Source organism: Seriola dumerili, unplaced genomic scaffold (genome assembly GCF_002260705.1).
Source record: "Seriola dumerili isolate Sdu_G_001 unplaced genomic scaffold, Sdu_1.0 BDQW01000035.1, whole genome shotgun sequence".
NCBI classification, from domain to species: Eukaryota; Metazoa; Chordata; class Actinopteri; order Carangiformes; family Carangidae; genus Seriola; species Seriola dumerili.
The window spans coordinates 4,167,870-4,189,624 of NW_019174290.1; the positions used below are offsets into that span (position 1 = coordinate 4,167,870).

The following is a 21,755-nucleotide window of genomic DNA, read 5'->3' on the forward strand; positions in this document are numbered from 1 at the left end:
AGTTTGCAGTTACAGAGATGAACACATTATGACTTTACAGAAAAGTGTCCTAGCATAGATAAACCTATACATAGTGGAGGTGGAGGTATTCAGATACTTCAGTAGTAGGTGTAGTATTTAGATTACTTTAGATAGTAAAAGTATAAATATCACAATGTAATAAAACTCTATTACAGGTAAATGTTCTGCATTCAGTCTTATCTGCAAAATGTTGACAGTCAAAAGTGAAAGTGCTCATCATCATCATCATCATGCAGCATGAGTGGCTTTATCAGTGCATTATTATCTATAATATTTTAAAGATATTTTTACTGATGCATTGCTGTGTAAAATGCATTGTAATATTGTATCTGGTAACTAATAATTGACTGAATGTTTAAGTAATTTTTAAAGCAAAGGTATGAAAATTTCACTGCTACCACCTTCCCAAATGTGAATATTTGCTGGTTTTAGCTGGTTTGTAAACTCAACTGGTCAGACAAAAAAAGGTATCTGAATATGTTATATAAGATTTTACATTGAACAATCAATTGGTCATTCAAGACAATAACTGTCAGATCTGGCTTATTGTCTATTTATTGTAAGTCTGTTGCACAAGTTTTCATGACATTGTAGAAGTCTTTCTATTTTTTCTGCTCTATGTTGTTATGATGCCGCTCTGCCGGAACCATTGTGCTAGGAACCAAAGAGAACGGGACTAGAAAATAGGGAAACCGGAAGTTTACAAATGCTTGCCCGCCCCTTATACTGATAGTATGTAAGCTAATGTTTGTTGTTATTTGTTTCTTTAACTTCAAAAACGTCGACATACCCAAACAAAATGGAGTCAAAGGGACGCTCGCTTCATGCCGTAAGTACAAGTCATTTAAGATAACGAGTTACAATGTCAACGCTTAGTTTGGTCGGTAGTTAGCCCGGTAGCTAGTTGGATCTGACAGCTGAAAAACATCTAAATATAAGTCTTAAGTACGACTGCAATCTGTTTTTCTCTCATGTAGCTATCTTTCACATGTTATCAGATTAACAGAACATTAGCCCTAAACAGCTCTAACACGTACTAAAAACCTACATTTGCGGTCAGTTATCTCGTGGTTTCTAAGCTGTTTTCCTGTTTTGGTTATGTTTTTTTTTATTGAAGACCATTGCAGTGCAGACTATAGATTAACCTCAACAAACAGTTTCTCTAGCTCTTTCAGTCAGAGGTTAGCCATACACAGATATCGTATAAACTGATTAGATGGCAGGTTTTTATTGCTCCCCTTAATCCATGAATTGACTAATTGATTGGATCAATTTTATCAGTTGATGCCAAAAATATGTCAGCTATATGTTTATTACTGAGGTCATAGTTAGAGATGATGTACTGGACTACATTATATTCAGAGGTGTTTCTAACTTTTATGTCCTCTCTATTAACCTACATGAGGGGGGCAATAAACACCTGTGACTATAATGCAACACCTCGAACTATGACCTCGCTGCTATAACATTAAGATTTACACCTCCATAACAGTGTCAACAAAAACTGAATATTTTAGGAATTATAAAAGTAGTAATATATATATATAGTATGTGTATAATTACAGTATATATGATTTCTGCAAGAGAATTGTATAATAATTGATTCATTTTTGCAGTTGAATTGACTAATTCATTAATGGTGGAAGAACTGTAATTATCAGTTGTCTGTATTTGAAGACAGCCTACTGTTAAATTTATACTATAATAATATGGTGGTCATATCAGCAGGCTGGCACCTCAGTAGATATGACACGGAGTGTAGAGGAAGAGTCTTTGGTGGATGGACCTCTGATCTCCGCTGACGCCCTCCACTCTGCCATCAGGAGACAGTTTCAGACCGTACCAACACACTGCCATGCCGGCCTGCTGTCTCTGCTGCATGTATGATATGCACTCACAAACACACACAATAACCTGACCTTTATTTTCTGTAACGTAAACGTAAACATTAGCTGCAGCCCTAGAGTAAATATATGTTTAAATTTGAATTTCATTCCATTTAGATAATCTGGTAGCACATGTAAAGGCATTTGTCTAATTCTTCCTCTTAATCTAGTTACTCAAAGTTGTCTCTTCATTTTCTGTGTATAATAATAGCCATAGTGTAAACTGGTCTGACACATCTGTCTCACTTCCACTTCTCTCTTCTTCTTTTCAGATTGTGTATGTTGTGTTGTCAGTGTGTGTGTCAGTGTTGTGTGTGTTGAAATTTGGCCAGGCAGAGGTGTGTGCGAGTGTTTTGCATAATGTGTCAGGTGACAGTGTCATTGTGTATGGGAAGGTGTGTTTGTGGGTGCTGGTGCTGGTGTTCACTCGGTGTATGCAGCACCATCACAGTCAAGCCAGAAGGAGAGGGTACCTGCGATTCTACAGAGAGACACAGGGACTGAATCACCTGCCACTCTCCATTCACTCTGCAGGTACAACTGCACGTATTGCCCCTTTACTGCTCATGTATAGGCCAGTTTTCTCCACAAGGTGGCAGTAATGCTACAGGAAAATATGTCTTTGTTGCGTTGCAGGGAATGTTTTGCTGTTGGTTGTTCTGGCTGCTAGATTATCACCAAAAGTGCAAGCATACTTGCTGCTCAGCATCCTGGGGTTGGAACTCTTGGTGGCATTGCCATGCCAGCTCTATTACACAGGTAAACTGATCTCAATTATTATTTGTTTAGTGTTGACTAATGTCGTTCTGTGATTGCAAATAGAGATTTTTAAACAGCACTATTTCTGCAAACTTTTATGTTGTTGAATCAAGTTCTACTGCGTTTTTTTTTTTTTCTTATTCGTGGACTCTCGTCTTACACATGCATCCTAATTTTTATGGCCAAATATAACACATTTTTCCCACCGTTCATCCATCCAACACCGCACCTAATCCATATATATATATTAATATAGTACTATAAATATAAGAGTATAGGTCAGCAGTTGGGTGAGTATATGTGAACAAGGCGCACCGCAATCGGGAACGCACCACACCGACACAATACTGATATATCCACAGCTTCAGCCTACCACCCCCTTGCACCAAGATACCCACTAAAAAAGATAGACACTGAAATTTGAGTAAAAGAGATGCATACCTGGGTGAAGTTTATATCAGAATACACTCACCTGAAATTAATAATCAGAAAAATAAACACTTAGAAAAATTGATTAAAAATTATTGATAAGACGAACAAGTTAAACCAGTCTGACATTCTGGATCAGCATTAATCACATTGAATCTTTTTTTTTTTTTTACAAAATCTGTCAAAATTCTTTATGTTCAGTTTCTCAGATGCCATGAAAAACAAGACAAAATGTAAAAAAAAAACATCATGTGTAGCTGCCGTCTACACAGGCACCCAGAGTAGAGAACGTAAAGGCAGCAGTGGCCTAAAAGGTAGCATGTCAGCAAATGTCAGGATCCATATTTAGCAACTTAATTAAATAACCCTTGTAATGTCACGGCATGTCATGTATCCACATTTTGAAGGTAGGGTATTTACACTACTTGGATTATGATTCATGCCTGACAAGTGAGACCATTGTCCAGTCAGGTCACATCAAATAGTTTATAATCAGAGTGTGCTTTTCTTGGCGTGTTGCAGCATCATTCAGGCTCAGACAATTTTTCTATGGATGTTGATAGTAATACCAGTAGTGATATATGGAGAGACACACCCTGCAGATTACATTACATACAAACACACACACTACCCCCTCTCTCAATCTGAGCACATTCGCATCACAATACCTGCCCTGCCCTTTTCAGACTCGACAGCATGACAATCAACCATTCAGCTTTCTGCCCCCCCCCCCCCTCCTGTCTGCTGATCTGTTGATTTTTTTTTTTGCTTCTGATACAAACACCTTGCAAACTTTGCTGGATGATACCCATACCTACACGCCTATTGTCGTTTCTTCTCTGCCCCTAGAGCTCAATAACCAACTGGTTGTTAATTCCATGTGGTCCAATGTTTCGGTAGCTTTGTTGAAATGGCCTTAGGCTGCAATAACATACTATAACCATTCACTTCATTTGCGGTGAAAAAGTCACAGCTTTTGAGAGAATGAATAACCCAAAAACATGTGGGAAAGCAGTGAAATCCATTTTCTTTGTGTATTTGGACGGCACTTGGAAATACGATAAAGCCATAGGTTAATGAAATTTGTCCTGAGGGTTTTTTGCAATTATTTCTTCATTTAAAACCTTTGTAGAAATACAGTATGAAGTTTGGATTCATTGAAACGTGCCAAAATGGTGAACTAATGTCTGAAAATGACAAACTGATATAACTAAGCTGAACATAGTCTATGAGTTAAGAACTATTTTGCAGCTGGTTCTGATATTTCTGAAATTTGAGCTTCCACCAGCACAAATAAAAAAACACAGAGACACTGGACAGTATCATGAAATACTCTGGTGGAGACATCTGTAATTATCCCCAGCGGGCTCTGTGCACATGTTTCTGATAAAACAGGTGACACCTCACATGCTGAGAAGTTTTTCAGGCTGTGGTTGTCATGATATCATCCATTAGGGTCAGCCAAATTCACTGCTGTGTTACAACGGTTTTCAAAGAACATTCCCTGATATGATTCAGCTCGACGTCTTTTATTGTTTTTATATTAAATTCTGTGTAGGTTTTTTAACCCTGAATCACTGTAATCTGAACGTGACCTCACCTGAATCTTTAATAACTTAAAAGTGAAGTCTTATTAAATGTCATCTCTACAACATTTTTCTATATTATTATAGTATTCTATACTATATTGTGTTTAATTAACTGTTTATACACCACCCTCACTCATGGAGGAGTTATAGTTGTTGACAGAAACATTAATAAACACTTACATACAATTACATTCTAGTATGTTATAAATCATTTCTTATTTTTTGTAAACTGGTTGTAAATGCTAAAAAGGGGGACTTAAAGTCTCACTCAAAAACTTCCTTAGAAATCGTACATCCTCCAAATTTAAGGGAGTGGTGCACTTGCCTCGCAGAAGCATTGTGAACTTAAAAAACAGAAAGGAGACAGCTTTCTGCTTCCCTGGTATGTTATTCAATAATAGGGCTGTAAAATATTAAAATAAAAATCATGACCTTTGTCTGATATCAATATTTACCTATTTAGGAAAAATCAATGAGAAAATCACTTGAAATTCCCAGTTTTCTATTCGATGTCCATCATCATTAGGCTGCCCCTAAACTTCAGATTAGGGGCATGAAACCTCAGTCAGCACAATTTGAGTACAGACCTGAATCACTCTGTAGAGCTGAAAATCAAAAACTGACACGATATTTTACTGCGGAACAGGTCTTTTACAGCTGCTTTGTTTTAGGACAAGATGCATTTGGGAAGTTTGGACGATTTCGTTAGATAAAGAATAAAGTTTGAAAAAATACATGTTTAAGTTCCTCAAAATAATCAAATCAAAACTTGGGTATCATATTGTCAGTGGTGGTACAATATCTAGCCCAACGTTAGTATGGGTATTTCAGAAATCATTCAGACAAATCTTTAAGTATTTTTGGGTCATTTTTATGCCTTTTATTATAGACAGTAAAGAGACGACAGCAAATGAGTGAGAGAGATGCAACAAAGGTCGCTGGTTGGACTCGAGCGGGGGAATAGTGGTGCAGAGTTGGCGTCTTAACTTAACTAAACAACTGGGGTTCCAGATTGTGTGACAAATCTGACTTTAATTATTTAATAATTATGTTTTTTTTTTTTCATTTAGACAACAAATGAACTTTTCAATGTTTTAAAAAGAACTATGGCATGTTAACACAGTGATAAACATGATATATAAACAGTAAATGTTGGTATGTTGTCCAGAATGTTTGGTGAGGGCTACAGCGGCCTTCCTGTCAGTGTGTAAAGGAAAACTGCTGTTAAAGATGCTCTATCAGAGGATATTGATATTGAAGAATGTGTATTGAAGGGAAATCCATATTAAAGGTGTGTTTGGCTGCTGAAGGGCACAGATTGGAGATGGAGATACCACAGAGGCAAGGAGAGAAGATAAGAGGCATTAGGATTTAACCTAGCCAAAGGGTAGCTCTGAGCCCACTCCACCCAAACACAAGGAGACACACGCACTCACACACACACTCACACACATTGTCCCTGTGTTTACAGTGAGGGTGAGCCAGTGTGTGACGGGGGTATCTCCGTTCACCCGTCGCATTCCTGCTCAGATCAGTGCAGTCAGGCACGACGCAAACTGAGTGACGCCTTGCAGCGCAAACCTTTTAAACCGCAAACACAAACTCACTCACACACACACGCTCCGACTGAGGCAGAGTCAAGTTGACACCAGTGAGATCACGAAGAGAAAAGATAAAGTCTCTTTGTAGAGATGACAGTGAGGGAGAGATATAATGCCTGCAGCTATGAAGTCCATACAGGAAGGCCTCGTTCAACTTCTCTTTGAAGTGCATGCTGATTGTAAGTGTGTGTGTGTGTGTGTGTGTGTGTGTGTGTGTGTGTGTGTGTGTGTGTGTGTGTGTGTGTGTGTGTGTGTGTGTGTGTGTGTGTGTGGTTGAGGTTTTCTGTATGTTTCTGCCTCTCATTTTAACATGAATACACTCTCCTCTATAGACCCCCATGCACATCAAAGCCATGCCTTGGCCTTCAAAGGCTAAACTTAGAATACATCTCTCCCCTCTGCCTGGTCAGAACTCGGTGTAAGCACTGCAGGGCACAGGATCGACACACATCACACACACACACACACACACTGATACAGATACCTACAGTATAACCCTGTCACACACAAACCTCATGTACTGTGTGACAGTACAGAGTACAAGTTCAGTGTATGTTCAAACATTCATTCCATAGTATTGATCATAAATACCTGACCGTTGTCGTTCACACTTTTTTCGTAACCGTTAGAGGTTGCTGCGATGTTGTTTATAAGTTGGGGAGCTGGAGAATACCTACTTCTGCTACAAGAATCTGGTTTAACTGGTCAGATTTATGTTCTGTAATCCGTCAGTTTATGAGAAGTTGCATTCTTAAGTTATTTTCTCTCTTAGAAAAGTTCTGTGAGGAAAAGGACTCAACTGACTCACCTGTGATAAGTTAGCACTAATATAGGTTTACTGTTGTGAACCTGTAGTTAGTAACTCTGTATCAATCCGCTTGTAGTTACTATAGAAACCATTTTATGAAAAAGGTTGAGCAATGCCAGACGTATATAAAGCCCATGTCAGCGTCAGAGTTGTGGTGCCAACAACCCAAACAGTTCATCCAGTGTCTTTTGCTGCAGTCTGAAATGTGTAACATGGACCCCAAAACATCCCAATTAAAGGCTAGTCCACCTTTTAATTTCTTATTATGCTCTGAAAGTACCAAAACTGTAACTGTGGACAAATAAGTTATTAATGATTTTCTTAATTTAGCATCCACACTCAGGTGGTAGGTCTTTTTTCATCTATATTGTTCAGAATTTCTAAGTTGTTTTCGCTCATTGAGGAATATAAGTCTAATTAGTCTGAGGAGAAGCTTGAGCATCTCCTCGGGTTCGATCTTAAAGCAAGTTTTTGAATCTTCTCCCACATATACAGCTCCGACACATGAAATGTTTCTTGAGCAGGGCTTATTTTCCAGTTGACTTTCGACTTGCATACTACTTTGAAGTAAAAGGTGATTTACACTGCTCTATTCAAAACTGAATATCAGTTGCTGTGGTCGTTGGGATCCATTTCCTTCCAATTTCTTTGATTTTCATCACAGGCACTGTTGGGCACAGGCACTGCATAGTTGTTAGCACTGTGTGTGCGACCATCAGCTGTTAGCACCTCTGCAGCTTCACTGTTATCACCTGGAAATGTGCACCTCTGGATGGGTGATTGAAGCTTGTCAGATCTGAGTAGACCAGGTCTGAGCACTGTCTGTCCAGCAGTGTGAGAGTCTCTAACAGGGACGTGTGAAATGTGTCACTTCCTTTACACTGCTCCGTCCATCCGTCCATCTGTCCATCCATCCATCCCGGTATCTCTGTCTGTTTTTTTGCCCCCTGCTGTAATACACTGAACTTCACAGACAACCTAATTTAAGGAATTTCTGAACATCCGCACTGACCTCATCGAAACACTTCCTCTGTGAAACACTTTTCTGTGCGCGCGCGACCTCATTGTACTTGCATTTGTTATTAAACCATAGCAAGCTATGTTAATGAACCTGTGGTTATAAACAGAGTAAACACAACCTGACTAACAGACATGCAACATTGAAAATTACACGACTCAACAGTCCAATATTACATTTGTCAATCTCACAAATTACTGTGGCATGTACACACAATTTGTTAATTAAGAGACTGAGACTAAGATGCAACAGAGACAAATGATAATGCCAACAAAAATAAAGTTAAAAACATACCTATGCATTCATATCAGCTTAAGTAAGAGACATTTACAGCAGCATCAGACCTAGCAACAGAAGATGTGAACAAGATATAGAAAAGGAAATACTAAATCTAAATTCACATCATACAAATAAGTGGCATTATTATGTGGAAATATAACAGGTATGTAATTAAATTAATGAAATTTAGATAAAGTTTCACTATAAATAAATGCACTCCTCTTACCAAATCTCAAATATAATAAAACTGTTCAAATTCAAATTGTTTAAAGTGTCAGTATTCTTGAATGAAAGTAAAATTTAGGAAGTTAAAGAAACTTTAAAATAATGATACTCTATTAATTCACTGCAGCAGGTTTAAATATAATAATATACCCATGAAAAAATAAGATTGATAAGATACGAGTTTGTTTCTGAAATGTCAGCCAGTAAAAATACACCGAAAAATATTGGTTGACACAGCTTCACTTCACAGTTTATTGGTTCTTTTTTGCTTGTTTTTAAGTATGCTCATATGCTCATTTTCTAACCCAATGAATATATATATATATATATATATATATTAAGAATATAAAGTCATAGTGTGAATGTAACTGATTTTATCAAAATATTACTTGAACCTGGTTATTCTCTCTCTCTCTCTCTCTCTCTCTCTCTCTCTCTCTCTCTCTCTAAATATTTGTCCACTTGTGTCCTTTATTGAAAAGACTTTTAACGTATGGAAATCTGAGGAACTGTAATCCAGATTCTGCCATGGTGGTATTGTCTGTAAATATTTGACACCAATTTGCCTCTGTGCGTCGTCGTGATTCTCTGCACAGCAAACGCAGGCTCATCATCACTATTCTTCTCTCCACCACACTCATTTCTCTGCCTCTTTGGAATGTCTTTCTCTCACACATACTTGCTTTCTATTTCTTTATTTACATGCTCACACACACACACATATACACACACACACACACACACATATACACACACAGTTGTTTCAGGGCCTCATTATGCAGGAATGTGCAGTATTTCTTTGGATTGAGTGTGAGTGTGGATACTGAGATGCTGCACTGTAGCAAAGCAAAGATAGTGCTCTTTAGAACCTCCCTGACAATTTCCTCTGGCTAATGACACCCAGTCTTATCAATACTCAGCCAGCTCCTCCCTCAGCCCTTCCTCACACACTCGGCCTGCGTCCATGCTCATACATACCGCAGCCTTATCTCCTTGCAAACAGCACCAATATTCATCCCATATTTTGGCTCTGGCTCCTCTTACTGCTACTGTATCCTCCACACTCACACCTTGCCGTTAACCCCACCCCTTGTGTAAAGGTGTATGTTTAGGGTGTGAGAATTAGAGGTTTGAGTGCAGGATATGACAGCCCATAAGGACTAAGTGCAGGATATAACAGCCCGTGTGTGTTTAGGAGAGGGAGAGGGATTGAAAACAGTAAAAAAACACAAAAAAACGAATGTTTGCTGTTTCTCACCTGATTACCGTTTGTAGGAAAAGCTCTCACTGCTCATTAATGTCTCTGTGTTCTCATGTCCAACTGACTGAACATGTTTTCTGTCCATTTCTAGTCAAGGTGATGCGGTTCAATAGGGAACAAGCTGCACCAGATGTGAGCCAAGAAGAGCGTTCGCACACCTACAGTGTCACGAGTCTGCCAACTGAGACCGGCTTCAGGTAGATGGATTTCACTCAGCCACACACACACACCTGTCTCTCTCTAGGCCCTTTCAGACACATGCACCATGTTATATAAAGGAGGGAGATATTAAATGTAGTGCTTCATCTCTTATGCATGAAGAAAATAAAATGTATTTAATAAACTAAGAAATACTTTGATTGAGCCAATTTGAAGTTGTTAAGGATTCATCTCAAAAAATATGTCTTCATTCATTTTTCCCCTCACTTTGTGTTTTTTGTTTAGTGGTACGAGTACTGTTGAGCCATATAAAATGAGGAGCTGTTCTATATCATGTCTAATAAACTATGAAACTTAACTGATGGCAATAAGTTAGTGGATCCAGAAGTGAGACGTGAGAATCCCTCATGCTTTTCAACTGTAAAATAAGTTGTGAAATCCACTACTGATGCAGCCTGTGAGAAAACTGAGAACACCTTTCTTTCTCTATATTATTATTCTCAACCTCATTTCTGTTCTCCAGCTGTATCATCACTCCCTCTTGTTTAACAGATGCTGAATATTGCACCAATGAATGGAGCCATTTGAAGGCAAAAAAGGAATTATATTTTGTTGTTATTGTTAAGAAATCTCCTGAAAAGACCAAAACCAACAATGCATTAGTACGTTCATTTCTACTAAAGATGTCAATCTTCGAAAACAGGTACTTTTAAAGAGAGGCAACACGGTTGAAAATAGGCGGGAAAGCAGGAGTAAAGTAGTGCATTGGGATTTATTTCTCACCATAGATTTCGCACGTCGATATTTAGAGCAGCAGGACGGTGTATGTGGGATTGTCCACACAGGGCCCATATTCATATAACAGTATGGCTGATTGATGTGTTTTGGTTTTTTTTATATATTTCGCAAAGGAAAGGGGGATAAACAAACAAGTAGGGTATACATTTCTTTTATTGACTTTGAGGTGCATTGTCCTCGATTTTATCCAGACTGAGATATGACAGTTCCCTCATTATTTTCACATAAATATCCCTTACTATGTCCATCTGTTGTTAAAGACTGGGAGGTTCCTATTCATACCAGTTTTGATTTATTGCTTGTTTTTTTTTAAAGAGATAGACATTATATTTCAGTACAACTTCTCATGTTCTTAAATGTCTTAAAGGTAAAATACAACATGTCCATTTACCATTGATGTGTGTTTTTAATAGTTTTTGGTCAGCTATAAAGCTCTGTGGCATAGATGAATAAGCTTATCAGCCTTTGGACGGGCAATATTTAAAGTACTTAGTAATACTTTTGTGGAAAGTAAAGAAAAATATAGAATATCACCAGACTTATCTTTAAGCAGATAGATGAAGTCAGCAATGTTACAGATTCCTGTCTAAAGAGGGTGTATGTGCCATTTTTGTGTGTGACAGAGAGGGCTCTAGTCTGGAGGAGGTGGTGGAGAGGCAGGCCGACCTGATAGAGTACCTGAAACAGCACAACACCTCACTGAGCAAGAGGCTGCTCAACCTCACTGCTCAGCACTGACCACAGCCAGGCCTCCTCCTTCCTGTGAGCCAGCCGACACCCTCTCTGGAGAAGACAGCGCTGTGGGGAAAGAGCCTGATCATTTTAACACTCCGAGAGGGGATCTCTTTAAAAGAAAGGAGCAAAGCCACGACAAACACTGGATGAAAACCTAAAGTAAGCAAATGCACCTGTATGCACTGACTGAGACAGGAGGGCATCTCATCTGAGATGGACAGATAACGCAGGAGGAGGTGAGCTGAAAGTGGAGGACAGTTAAAGAAGAGAAGTGGGAGGAGGAGTCATGGGTCGCAGATCAGAGGTGAGGGGTTTTTATCGCTCTTTTATGACCCCCGGTGACCCGTGTATGCTGCCGCTTCTGTTACTGTGAGAGCAACGGAGGAGGTGAAATTATTTTAGAGATCATCTGCACTAAGGAGGGACTGAAAGAGGAGATACAAGAGGGGGGATATCACTTTTCAGGGTCAAACTAGAGAAAGAGATCAAATAACACTGTAAAATGTCTCTTAAGTGTTATTTTTGTAAATATGTGTAATGTGTGTAAATGCGTTATTGGTGAGTTTTTTTCAGTCAGTTACTTTGCGTATTTGTGATCTGTTTCCAATAAATCTTTAATATTCTCATGTTTTGTTTATTTCATTTATGTTTAAAGCTTTTTCAGAATGAGAATTGACACAATACTTCAGTGAAACCCAAGTAAGTGGCCATTGTTTTGTGTTTTAAAAAGTGTTTGTCTTGTATAATGTACTGCAAGAGTTAAAGACAGAGCCCAAACAATAGAAACGCTGCAGTGTCAACGTAAGCTGGTGTGAATGCCTTTTCCCACCTCACCTTTTCTGTGTTAAATTTCAACAGTCACGGGAATCTGTGTTAACGAAATATCGAGGTCGTCATTTGAGGCCTTGGTGTTTGTTCCCCATTGTGATTCCTTTATGTTCCGGCGTCCGTAACTCCACAGGGAGCGCAGCATTTACGACTTCTTTCCCATGTGGCTTCCGCTGGGAGTTATCCAGAGTACTACAGGTATCAGGATCAGTGTTTGACCTGGGGCTTTTAGATTATACATACAGAGAGATTTTTTTTACTATGTTCTTACTAAAACTATCCCAAATTTAAATGAAGTCTAGCTTAATACCTTAGTCTTAACAATAACTATTAATTGTCATCCTCAAAGCCACCACATTTATTTGGACCTATAGTCAGTTGTTACTTAAACGCACACACAAATAGAATCTCAAAAAGGACATTTATACATTTTTTTATTAAAACATTTAAAATGTAATTCAATAAACATTTGAAGTGCATACATGCATTATAAACACTTTTTTAGGAATACTATGTGGGTGCTGTTCATCGTAGCTGCAGTCACTCAAATGTTTCCAACTCTTTGGTCCGTAGCTTTTCAGTGGAGTGTGTAAATTATTTAAAGGTCTATGATGCTGTGGCTCCTTCTCCCTTGTCTTTGACTGGTAAAGTATTGGCTTTTAAAGACAAAGAGGGAAGGTGCTTATAACTGGAGAGACCCACCAAACTGGCATACAACAACACGCTCATGGTTTATATTTTTTTCACGTTTTCAGTCATGCACAAGCTGAAGTTGCTTGTTGCTGTTCTGCCGGTTGTGTATATGTAAAGAGCTACATATACATAGTATATACATAGTCTTTGGATGGCATTTTCATGTTGTCCTATAGTTTTCCTCCACTTGAGTCCATGTCTTGCCACTGGGATCCATCCATGGTGTTTGTACCACACACTGCAGTCGCTTCAGATTCATATTACCCTCCTCAGGTCACTCTCCTTCTTGTGCTTCTACCTGTAAAGGAAAAACAACATTTAGTGTCCAGCTAAGAGGTGCTCAGGTAAACTTAAGTAAATGTGCATGTGCAAGAGTAAAAAAATTAAAGTTGAACAACCCCCTCCCCACCTCTCGCCCCACAAACTCCTCATAGCACTAAAAGCCTTCCTCTTCATCGTTAGTGAGATTTATGTCTGAGCCTTTTCCCCCTGCACTCCTGTTCTGCGTGAATACACACCTCTGCCACTAATCACACACACCTCCTTAACTGCCACTTGCCAACTCTGTAACCTAGTTGTGTTCCATGTATCCAAAAGCTCAGCTCATAACCTCTTTTTACGTAGAAACACATGTATGTATGTATGTATGTATGAGTGCATGTCTTACCTTAGGGGAAGGGTACTCTGGAGTGGAGAGGCAGACAGCGTCTGTGTGGGCAGTGGTGTCTGTGGTATTTTCTCCTTAGGTTCAGGAAATCTGAAAAGAGAGATGTTTTAATTAAAATATACTGAATTAAACCACTGGATGAGCAGGCTGTTATACCATGGTGTAGACTACAAATATATTAGGTTTTTAGGTATTTAGGTATTAAGTAAGTAGCTAAAGTGGACTGCTGGCAGTCAAATTAACTGCTTATCAAGTGTTATTTTAGGTGCAAAAGTCATTTTAAGTAAGATTTATGTCTGCAGCTGGACCCCTGCATATCGATGGACAGACCTAATTAATCCCAAGTGGAGGATAGTAAACTCAGCCTGGACTTTTTAGCACCAGAAAAGATAAAACTACATCTCCCTCAGTCACCATTTTACAAGTAAGGATAATTTTGACACTAACAATGCCCGTTATGACTCCTATTCTCCTCTCCTGATTATGGAAAAAGCCTACTTTCACGAGTTTTATTGTTTGGATCCATTTACCAACAGCAGGGCGACCCCCTTCTAATAAACCGGGACACACAGACCTAACACATGATTATTTTTAAACGTCCCCAATAAATCCACTTTGACTCCCGCGGTTCACAGGCTGCCAGCCAAGCCCAGGAAGAGATAAACTGCCAGATGACTTTATGACTCCCTCTCCCCCCACCGCTCCCCCTGAGTACCTCCGCAAGAAACTGCTCCCCACGCCTGAAGGTAGGCTTCTTTACACTTGGCACTGCTACTCCATGTCATGTTAATAAAGCTCGAGTATTTGCATGGCGTTTTAACACCGTGATTAACAAAAGCACGCCGCAGTGCCTTCCAGCCGGGGACAAAAGGAGTCACTGGGGCCGCTGTGCGATCCCCGGCGGCGCTCCGCTCCTGTCCCCTCCCCTCTTCCTCCCTTCATCCTCTCCTCTCCATCGTCACATGAACCTAATCACGACCTCAATCCCAAAGCCCCAACGTTTTCTACAGCAGTTTGTCTCCGCCGCAAGGCCGAGGAGCCCTGATTTGCGCAAAAAGGCGCACCTGCTACGCCAGACAGAGCATGCTGTTCACGTTTTTAGAGTGAGTTTGCTCACAGCTCGACAGATTCTGCGTTTACAAAGAGTATTGAAAAGGCGAATATTTAAGTTAAACTTTATTTAAATCCTAAGCATTCCACAAATTAACATTGACCCCATTGCTAGCCATGTTGTTTTAGCAGATACATATATAAAAAAATAATCATTAATTTGCTATTTAACCATGTTATATGTTTGTTGCATTACAGTCTCTTTTTTGGTTGTTGGTTTATTTTGGTCTGCAGCTCTAGGCTTAGGTAGCTTAGCTAATATACCTTTTTAAAGGAGGCTAACGGTAACGGTGTTTTGTTCTGTTTTTTACGATTTTAACGAAAAATTAATACAATTCTGTAACCATTTGTTTAACCTATGCCTCTTTCACCAGCGAGTTAAGCTAGTTAAATTAGCAAATACTGTTGCTATGGTTACCCACATTTTAAGATAAAACGGTCGACCAGCTAGCCGATTTTAATGAACACCTGCTGTTGATTTTGGAAAGCTGGACGGTTAAGTTTTGTGATGCCTTTACCATTGTCACAGACAAAAGTATATGCAGTAATAAAAGTAACTTTACTTTTTTAAGTTTGCAGGAAGTTTAAGCTATGACGCATTTTGTTAAGATGTTTTACCAATGAGAATTAATTACCGTTAATTAACCTAGCAAGAAGTAACGTTCGTTATGCATTGATTTTACAACGCTTTTAAAACTGTTGAGTATATTTGTTCTATCCTGACGCATTTTAAAGGACACCTGGCGGCCATTCAGGAAATCTGGACGGTAACGTTTGGGGATGCTTACCTGGTCTGGCAGAGGAGATTGGTGCTACAACAGCTGCAAGCAGCACGAGCAGGTAGAGCAAGTTGAAGATCCTCATGGCTTGGTTTTAGTTAACTTCACAAGAGCTTAGTTAATGAGAAATTTTCCAAAAGTCCCTCTGGCTCGGTGCTGGACTGATGATGCTCAGTGTGGTTCAGTTCTGTTTTTGTTCTCTCTTTCAGTCCAGATGGCCCACCACAGGGAGAGTCCAGTACACAGAAGTACCTCTTTTCTCAGGATAATCAGTATGTCCCTGAGGAATGTGAGTGTCCAGAGTGTTTGTGTGTCCAGTGAGAGTGTGATTGTCTCTGTGTCTGAGAGCAAAGTGACAAAGGTGCTTCTCCCCCCATCTCCTTTATACAGCTTTTTAGAGGGAGGGGGTGTATGGAGGGGTGTAGCAGCAGCCCCCACCCCAACCCCTGACACGCACACACACACACACACACTCTCTCTCTCTCTCTCTCTCTCTCTCTCTCTCTCTCTCTAACACACACACTTCAGCATTGCACATATTGACCCCACATGTAGAGGGTAATTCAAATGACAGGAAGCCCCCTCCCTAGCCTCCAACTGCCCCTTGAACACACACTCCTTCTGCATTTTGTGTATGTACAGATGCATGTATTTGCATTGCAACTATTGGTGACTGATGTGTTTCAGAGGTGCAGGAGAAGCAGGCATTTTTGATTTATCACTCACAACATCTGGGCAAGGATGTAATAAGCTGTCATTGAAAGTAGCAGGTCCTTCAAGAAACAGATCACTCCTCCCTCAGTTGTCCCCTACCCCCGCGCTGAGGACACACATCTGGGGCTTTGGGGCGGTGTTGATGGTGGGGGTGTGTTTGCACCAAGCATTTTGGGGCAGGGGACCTGGTTGAATGAAATCCAGAGATGCACCGGACTAATGATAGCCTGAGTGTCTGTATGGGCCTCCATCTACTGTCTCTGTCCTTCTGCATGAGTGTCCATCTTTGTCTCATGCTTGTTTGGTTGCGAATTTTTCTCATCATTTGTCAGTTGAATGGGTAAAACTTTCCTTAACACAGCTGGGTTTTTTTGAGAATGCTGTTTTTATAGGGCAGTGTAGTCTTTAGTTAAGTTAGTTTGGTTCATGTTTTTAGTGTCTTCTCTTTAGGCGGGCTACATGTATCTAACTTCATTACTTTTTTATAGACAAAAATGTGTCTGTAGTACAGACTATTGAAACTGTCAAGTACCAAAAGCTGGAATCTGGAGTGTGGAACCTCAGCAGTTTTTTGGTACTGAATGTAGCAGTTGAAAGTGTCGAAATTTGTGGAGTACGATAAACTAAGCTGGCATCTAGTTCTTTATTTATTGTTTGATCAGAAAGTTCCTGATTTAAATACAATTTTTGCCAATTTTACACAATTTTGTTCAAGCAAAGTTGTTTGAAGACTGCTTGAGTTCATACAATTTGAAAAACATTTGAAAAAATTTCCTTCTGTTTTTAGATTTTTAAAAAAGTGTTTTTGTAGGAAATATGTAAGAAATAAAACATGTTCTGATACAGAAATGCTGCTATTGTATCTGCCCTAGTATCAAAATACTCAAGCAATACCCAGTCCTACTTTTCATGCAGGTTATCAGTTGGTGGTATGACAGGGGATTTTCTTGCAGCAGGTAACCCACTTCACTTGGCATTAGCTCTGTGGTTGCCAGTGGTTTTGCAAAGTGTGGGGACTCATTAGCGTGTCTGCTTACGGCCGTCTCTGTGGACTGAGACTCTCCATTCAGCACACAGCTAATGAATTAACACATTAAGATGAAATGTCAGCCATTACATGTGAATGAGGATTAGAGAAGCAGCAGGACACTAATGGACCACGGGGCTCAAAATAGTCGAAGAGACTTTGAACAAGCATCTGGACCGTCAGTTCTCTTTAGCCCTGAAAAATAGACAAAAGAGGCCAGAGTCTCCTTTCGTGTGTTTTTTTGTGGTATGTGTGTATGTGTCAGTGTCATTATGCCTTTAGAAATGTTGCCTTTATTGCTTTATGGTGTTTGCAAAAATGTTGCTTGAAATGACAGAGATTCCACATGGATTTGAGTAACGTACAAACACACACACTTACATACACACATTTGTCCTGCTGCAAAGACTTAGCCGAGGTATGTAGTTTGTTTCTGTGGCAAGCTACACTTTGCATATCAGCTGCCATTGTCTTTTAAAAAACTTTTATTTTCCCTATTTGAATATGCTAATGTGGTCTCAATTGTCATTCAGAGCCACCTGGTATCCACTGCCCACTAACTGCTGCCACATCTCAGTTTCTCTGTCTTTCTCTGTTTCCTTCTTTTTGCCCCGAAAAACAGAAACGAGTGAATCTCGCCAAGTCTCCCCGCCAGGTTTTCTGTGTTACTGATTCGAGCGTGTTGTAATATTTGCTCTTCCTGGGGATTATACGTCTTTACAGGGATTACCCAGCCTGCTCAAACACTCCCCTACGAGAGAGGCACACACACGCGCACACACAGGGCAGCCTCCTATTAAACCGCCTCAGTACCTTGGCAGGGCTGCACTCCAGACTCACTGTCTTAAAGGTGAATATTTTCTATGTGATGAATAGTTGCATGTTAAACTTTGGTACTATTTTATATCAACCAAATGTGTCTGTAGCTCTGAGTATTGGAAACTGAGGGGTACTGAGGTGGTACAACAGATGATTATTTTCCATTATTGATTAATCTGCTTGTTTTTTTTTTTGATAGTTTTAACCATTAACCATTAACCATTTAATCTATAGTATGTCAGAAGAAAATATATCTTTTAGTTTCCCAGAGTCCAAGGTGATGTCTTCAGATGTTTTGTTTAACCAACAGTCCAGAACTAAATGGTTTTCAGTTTACAATGATATAAAACATAGAAAAGCAGCAAATACTCACATTGGAGAATATTAAACCAGAGAGTATTGTGTGCTATAACTTTATAAATGAGTTACATTTTTAATCAATTATCAAAATTATTTTCTGTCAATCAACTAATCTATTAATCAACTAATTGTTTTTTCTGTACTTTTGTGATACCCACACAAATGTATCAGCACAGCTTTCATTATCTTAAGTGCTGAAAACTGGCTTTGAACATCTACTCAGATTAATATTAAAGTCAGCTAATTCTCTGATTACATAGTTAAAGATTTAAATGAAAACAGACAAATTTTTATTTAATATAGACTAAGTTCTTGTATGGCTGCCTGTGTCCAGACAACATTTAATATTTGACAACTTTCGCTTTTTTGTTGGATGAGAAAAGAGGTTTGAAGAAGAGCATGTTTATATTTCTCAAGGTACAGAGTTGGGGAAAGTATCATCTCAGTATCAGTATACATACATTATTGGTCTATGGTTCTAGCCTCTTAAATATGAACTTTTACTGCTCTTCTCTGTTTTATATAATTGTAAATTGAATGTCTTTGGGTTTTGGGCTGCTAATCAGACAAAACAAGCTAATCTAAATTTGTGCGCCTTCGGTTGTTGAAACTTGTGATTTTCACTATTTTAGACTGATTTGTAGACTGATTGATCAATACCAGGTACAACAGCTACGAGATCAGCAGATTAATAGGTATTGAAAATATGATATTTGCAGTCCTAATCAGTACCAAATCTATTGGCATTAATATAACAAAACTTAACATGATACACAGCCCTAGTATTGATCTGACCACTCATAATGAGCATTCTTCCCCTCAAGATCTTTTCACTTTAATGAGTTTTTGAACTCAACCAGTAGTGTGCACAGGATTACTGGCAGGTGAAAATCAGGAATAGCAACATAGAAATGAAACTAGTTATTATATCTGCTGCATGCAAGGAAAGAGTTCAATTTGCACTTTGATAATCACAAAGTTACACGTCACCTACAAGTGAAATAGTCTGCTTTACCTGATTTCCCTAATTCTGAATTAATTTTGGATGAGTGTGTAACTCAGGAAAGAGATGGACAGAGTTTGACTGATTAGCTGGTATTATTACTGCCGTGATACAGGTCATGATCTTCCTACTAGCTGTGATCTTTACGACTACAGAGGAAGCTTCAGCCTCTCCTCCCCTCTTGAATTTTCACTTTCTTCTTCCTCTATCATCTTCTCTTGGCCAGGATCCACTGATAAAGAACTTCCTCTCTGATAAAACTTGTTAAGGAGAACAGTGGGTCATAAAGCGACTGTTTCTTTTCCACTGAGCCAAACGTTGTTGCACATACATGTACGCTTAACATGTGCAAATTGTTGTAAATAGTACATACAGATAGGTGACCAACATAAAGTTTTTTTAGTAAAATGTTGGGCCTCCAAACCAGCTCCCTGTTTTAACACCTGTCATCAGTTTGAGAGCAGCAGGGTCTTTTAATGAGTTTTCAGTTTTAATACTTGGGCTACCTGTTTTGTATATTTACTGATTGTGCCCTTAGGTTCATTATGCACTTCTATGTTGCAGCAGACTGGGCTGGCACTTGGGGGGAGCTAATTCATCTTAATTCTGCAAATTTACACGATTCCAGTAAAGTCTTATTCTGCTGTCTTGTATAATGGTATGTAGTAACTGTATATCTGTACAGTCGTGATAATGGACATATTAAAAATTGGAAGGAGACCCACTGAGGCAGAATATGTACAGGCCCAAATCTTTTTACTACACTACTGATGATCTTTTCTTATAGTCCTAATTAGAATTGTGACACGAAATTATATAGACTGTGATATAGAATTTTATCCATATCACTCACTTCATTTTATCACAAATTCTTTCATTGACGTTGGTGTCATGCATGGAAATATCTGCATTTGTTTATTTAACTTTTTAGTTTGTTGCTAAATTGGACTGATTTGTAGTGGTGAAGGTTGACCGTAGAGCGGAGCTATTCTGTGCCCTGTTGTCTGAAGTTTTTAGGGTGTCGTCCAGTGTTTGTGTGTGTGTGTACGAGTGTTGATTGTGATCTGATGGGTCAGTTCAATGTCCATCGTTAGAGTGATAGTGGGTCTCTTGTCATGCCAAAGGTCATCACTGTTAATGAGGGCCGCAGCCAGCCAGGGCTTAATTACTCTTAAGACTCTCTATCTCCAATTGCCCAATACAGACCTCAATGGATGCATGAACGGCAGTGAACACCCAATACACACAAATGGTATGGATCATCAGGACACATCACACAGCTGGAATCACAACACAACCAGGCTGGGTGTTTTGGGTTGTTTTTTTTTTTTATCCTGCAATTCTGTGAAGGAAAAGATCTCACAACCGTTGATAAACTGTCTTTTTTTCTGGAGCTCCAACTCCCCTCCGTGTTGGGCACTAGACGGCTGACTATGGAGGAGTGACGGAGGGCTCAGGGGTCAAGGGGCAAACTCAACAGGGAGCAGCCTCTAACCCCCCAGGATGTCACCACACAAGGGCTTCAGGGGCCAAAAGTCACTCGGTTTGTTAAATCCTAACCCAGACACAGTGGCTTCTATAGACACACAAACCCAGTCAGTGGTTTGATTTTTTGCACTGCAGTTTGGCTCTTTATGGTTGTATGTCCATGCACATTAGTACACACGTGTAAAAGTACACAGAGAAACTTCAAGTTTTGCAAAAGTTTGAGCTTTGTGTCCTTTAACTTGGGGTCCATCTGTCCAGGTCATTCTTAGTAGAATTAGTAGAAGTAGTGTCAATGTGATTCTTGATGAAAACTGTGGCGAGACTTAAAGACACGTCTTGCCACTCAGCAGCCATCTTGAATGAGCAGAACATTTGCCTATATAGGGGGGAGGAGGGGAGGTATGTATGTCATATAACCACCATCTTTGGCGTTACGGACATTTCTACTCAGGATTCTTCATGTGGCTTGTGTCTCTCGTATAATGTCTCTGGTGTTATGGATTTTGCCTCAACATTTTGTGTCATACTGACATGCTCTAATATAAAATCAGCAGAATGGAAATGTGTCAGATTTCAGTTCATTTTGTTTTCTCTCTCTTTCGTTGTTGTGAGACGTTCACAGTACATGAAAACCCAGCAGATAAAGAATTCTGACTTCATGGTTTCTGTCCAGCTTGCTTGGTGATGACTCTTTGCTTT

The 21,755-nt window shown here is 39.4% G+C and overlaps 1 protein-coding gene across 3 annotated transcripts; it reads left to right on the plus strand.

Moving 5' to 3' along the window:
* Positions 1–720: 720 nt before the first annotated feature.
* Positions 721–12,125, plus strand: tmem192 (transmembrane protein 192). Of its 3 annotated transcripts, none has more exons than XM_022738308.1 (6): positions 721–850; positions 1,747–1,902; positions 2,180–2,441; positions 2,544–2,666; positions 9,968–10,073; positions 11,457–12,125. In XM_022738308.1, the coding sequence occupies exons 1-6, from the start codon at positions 821–823 to the stop codon at positions 11,569–11,571; spliced, it is 792 nt and encodes a 263-aa protein (XP_022594029.1). In that variant the 5' UTR covers positions 721–820; the 3' UTR covers positions 11,572–12,125. The 3 variants fall into 3 exon arrangements, with proteins under 3 accessions (XP_022594029.1, XP_022594030.1, XP_022594031.1); XM_022738309.1 differs by having other exon boundaries at positions 1,750–1,902; XM_022738310.1 differs by lacking the exon at positions 1,747–1,902.
* Positions 12,126–21,755: the final 9,630 nt, after the last annotated feature.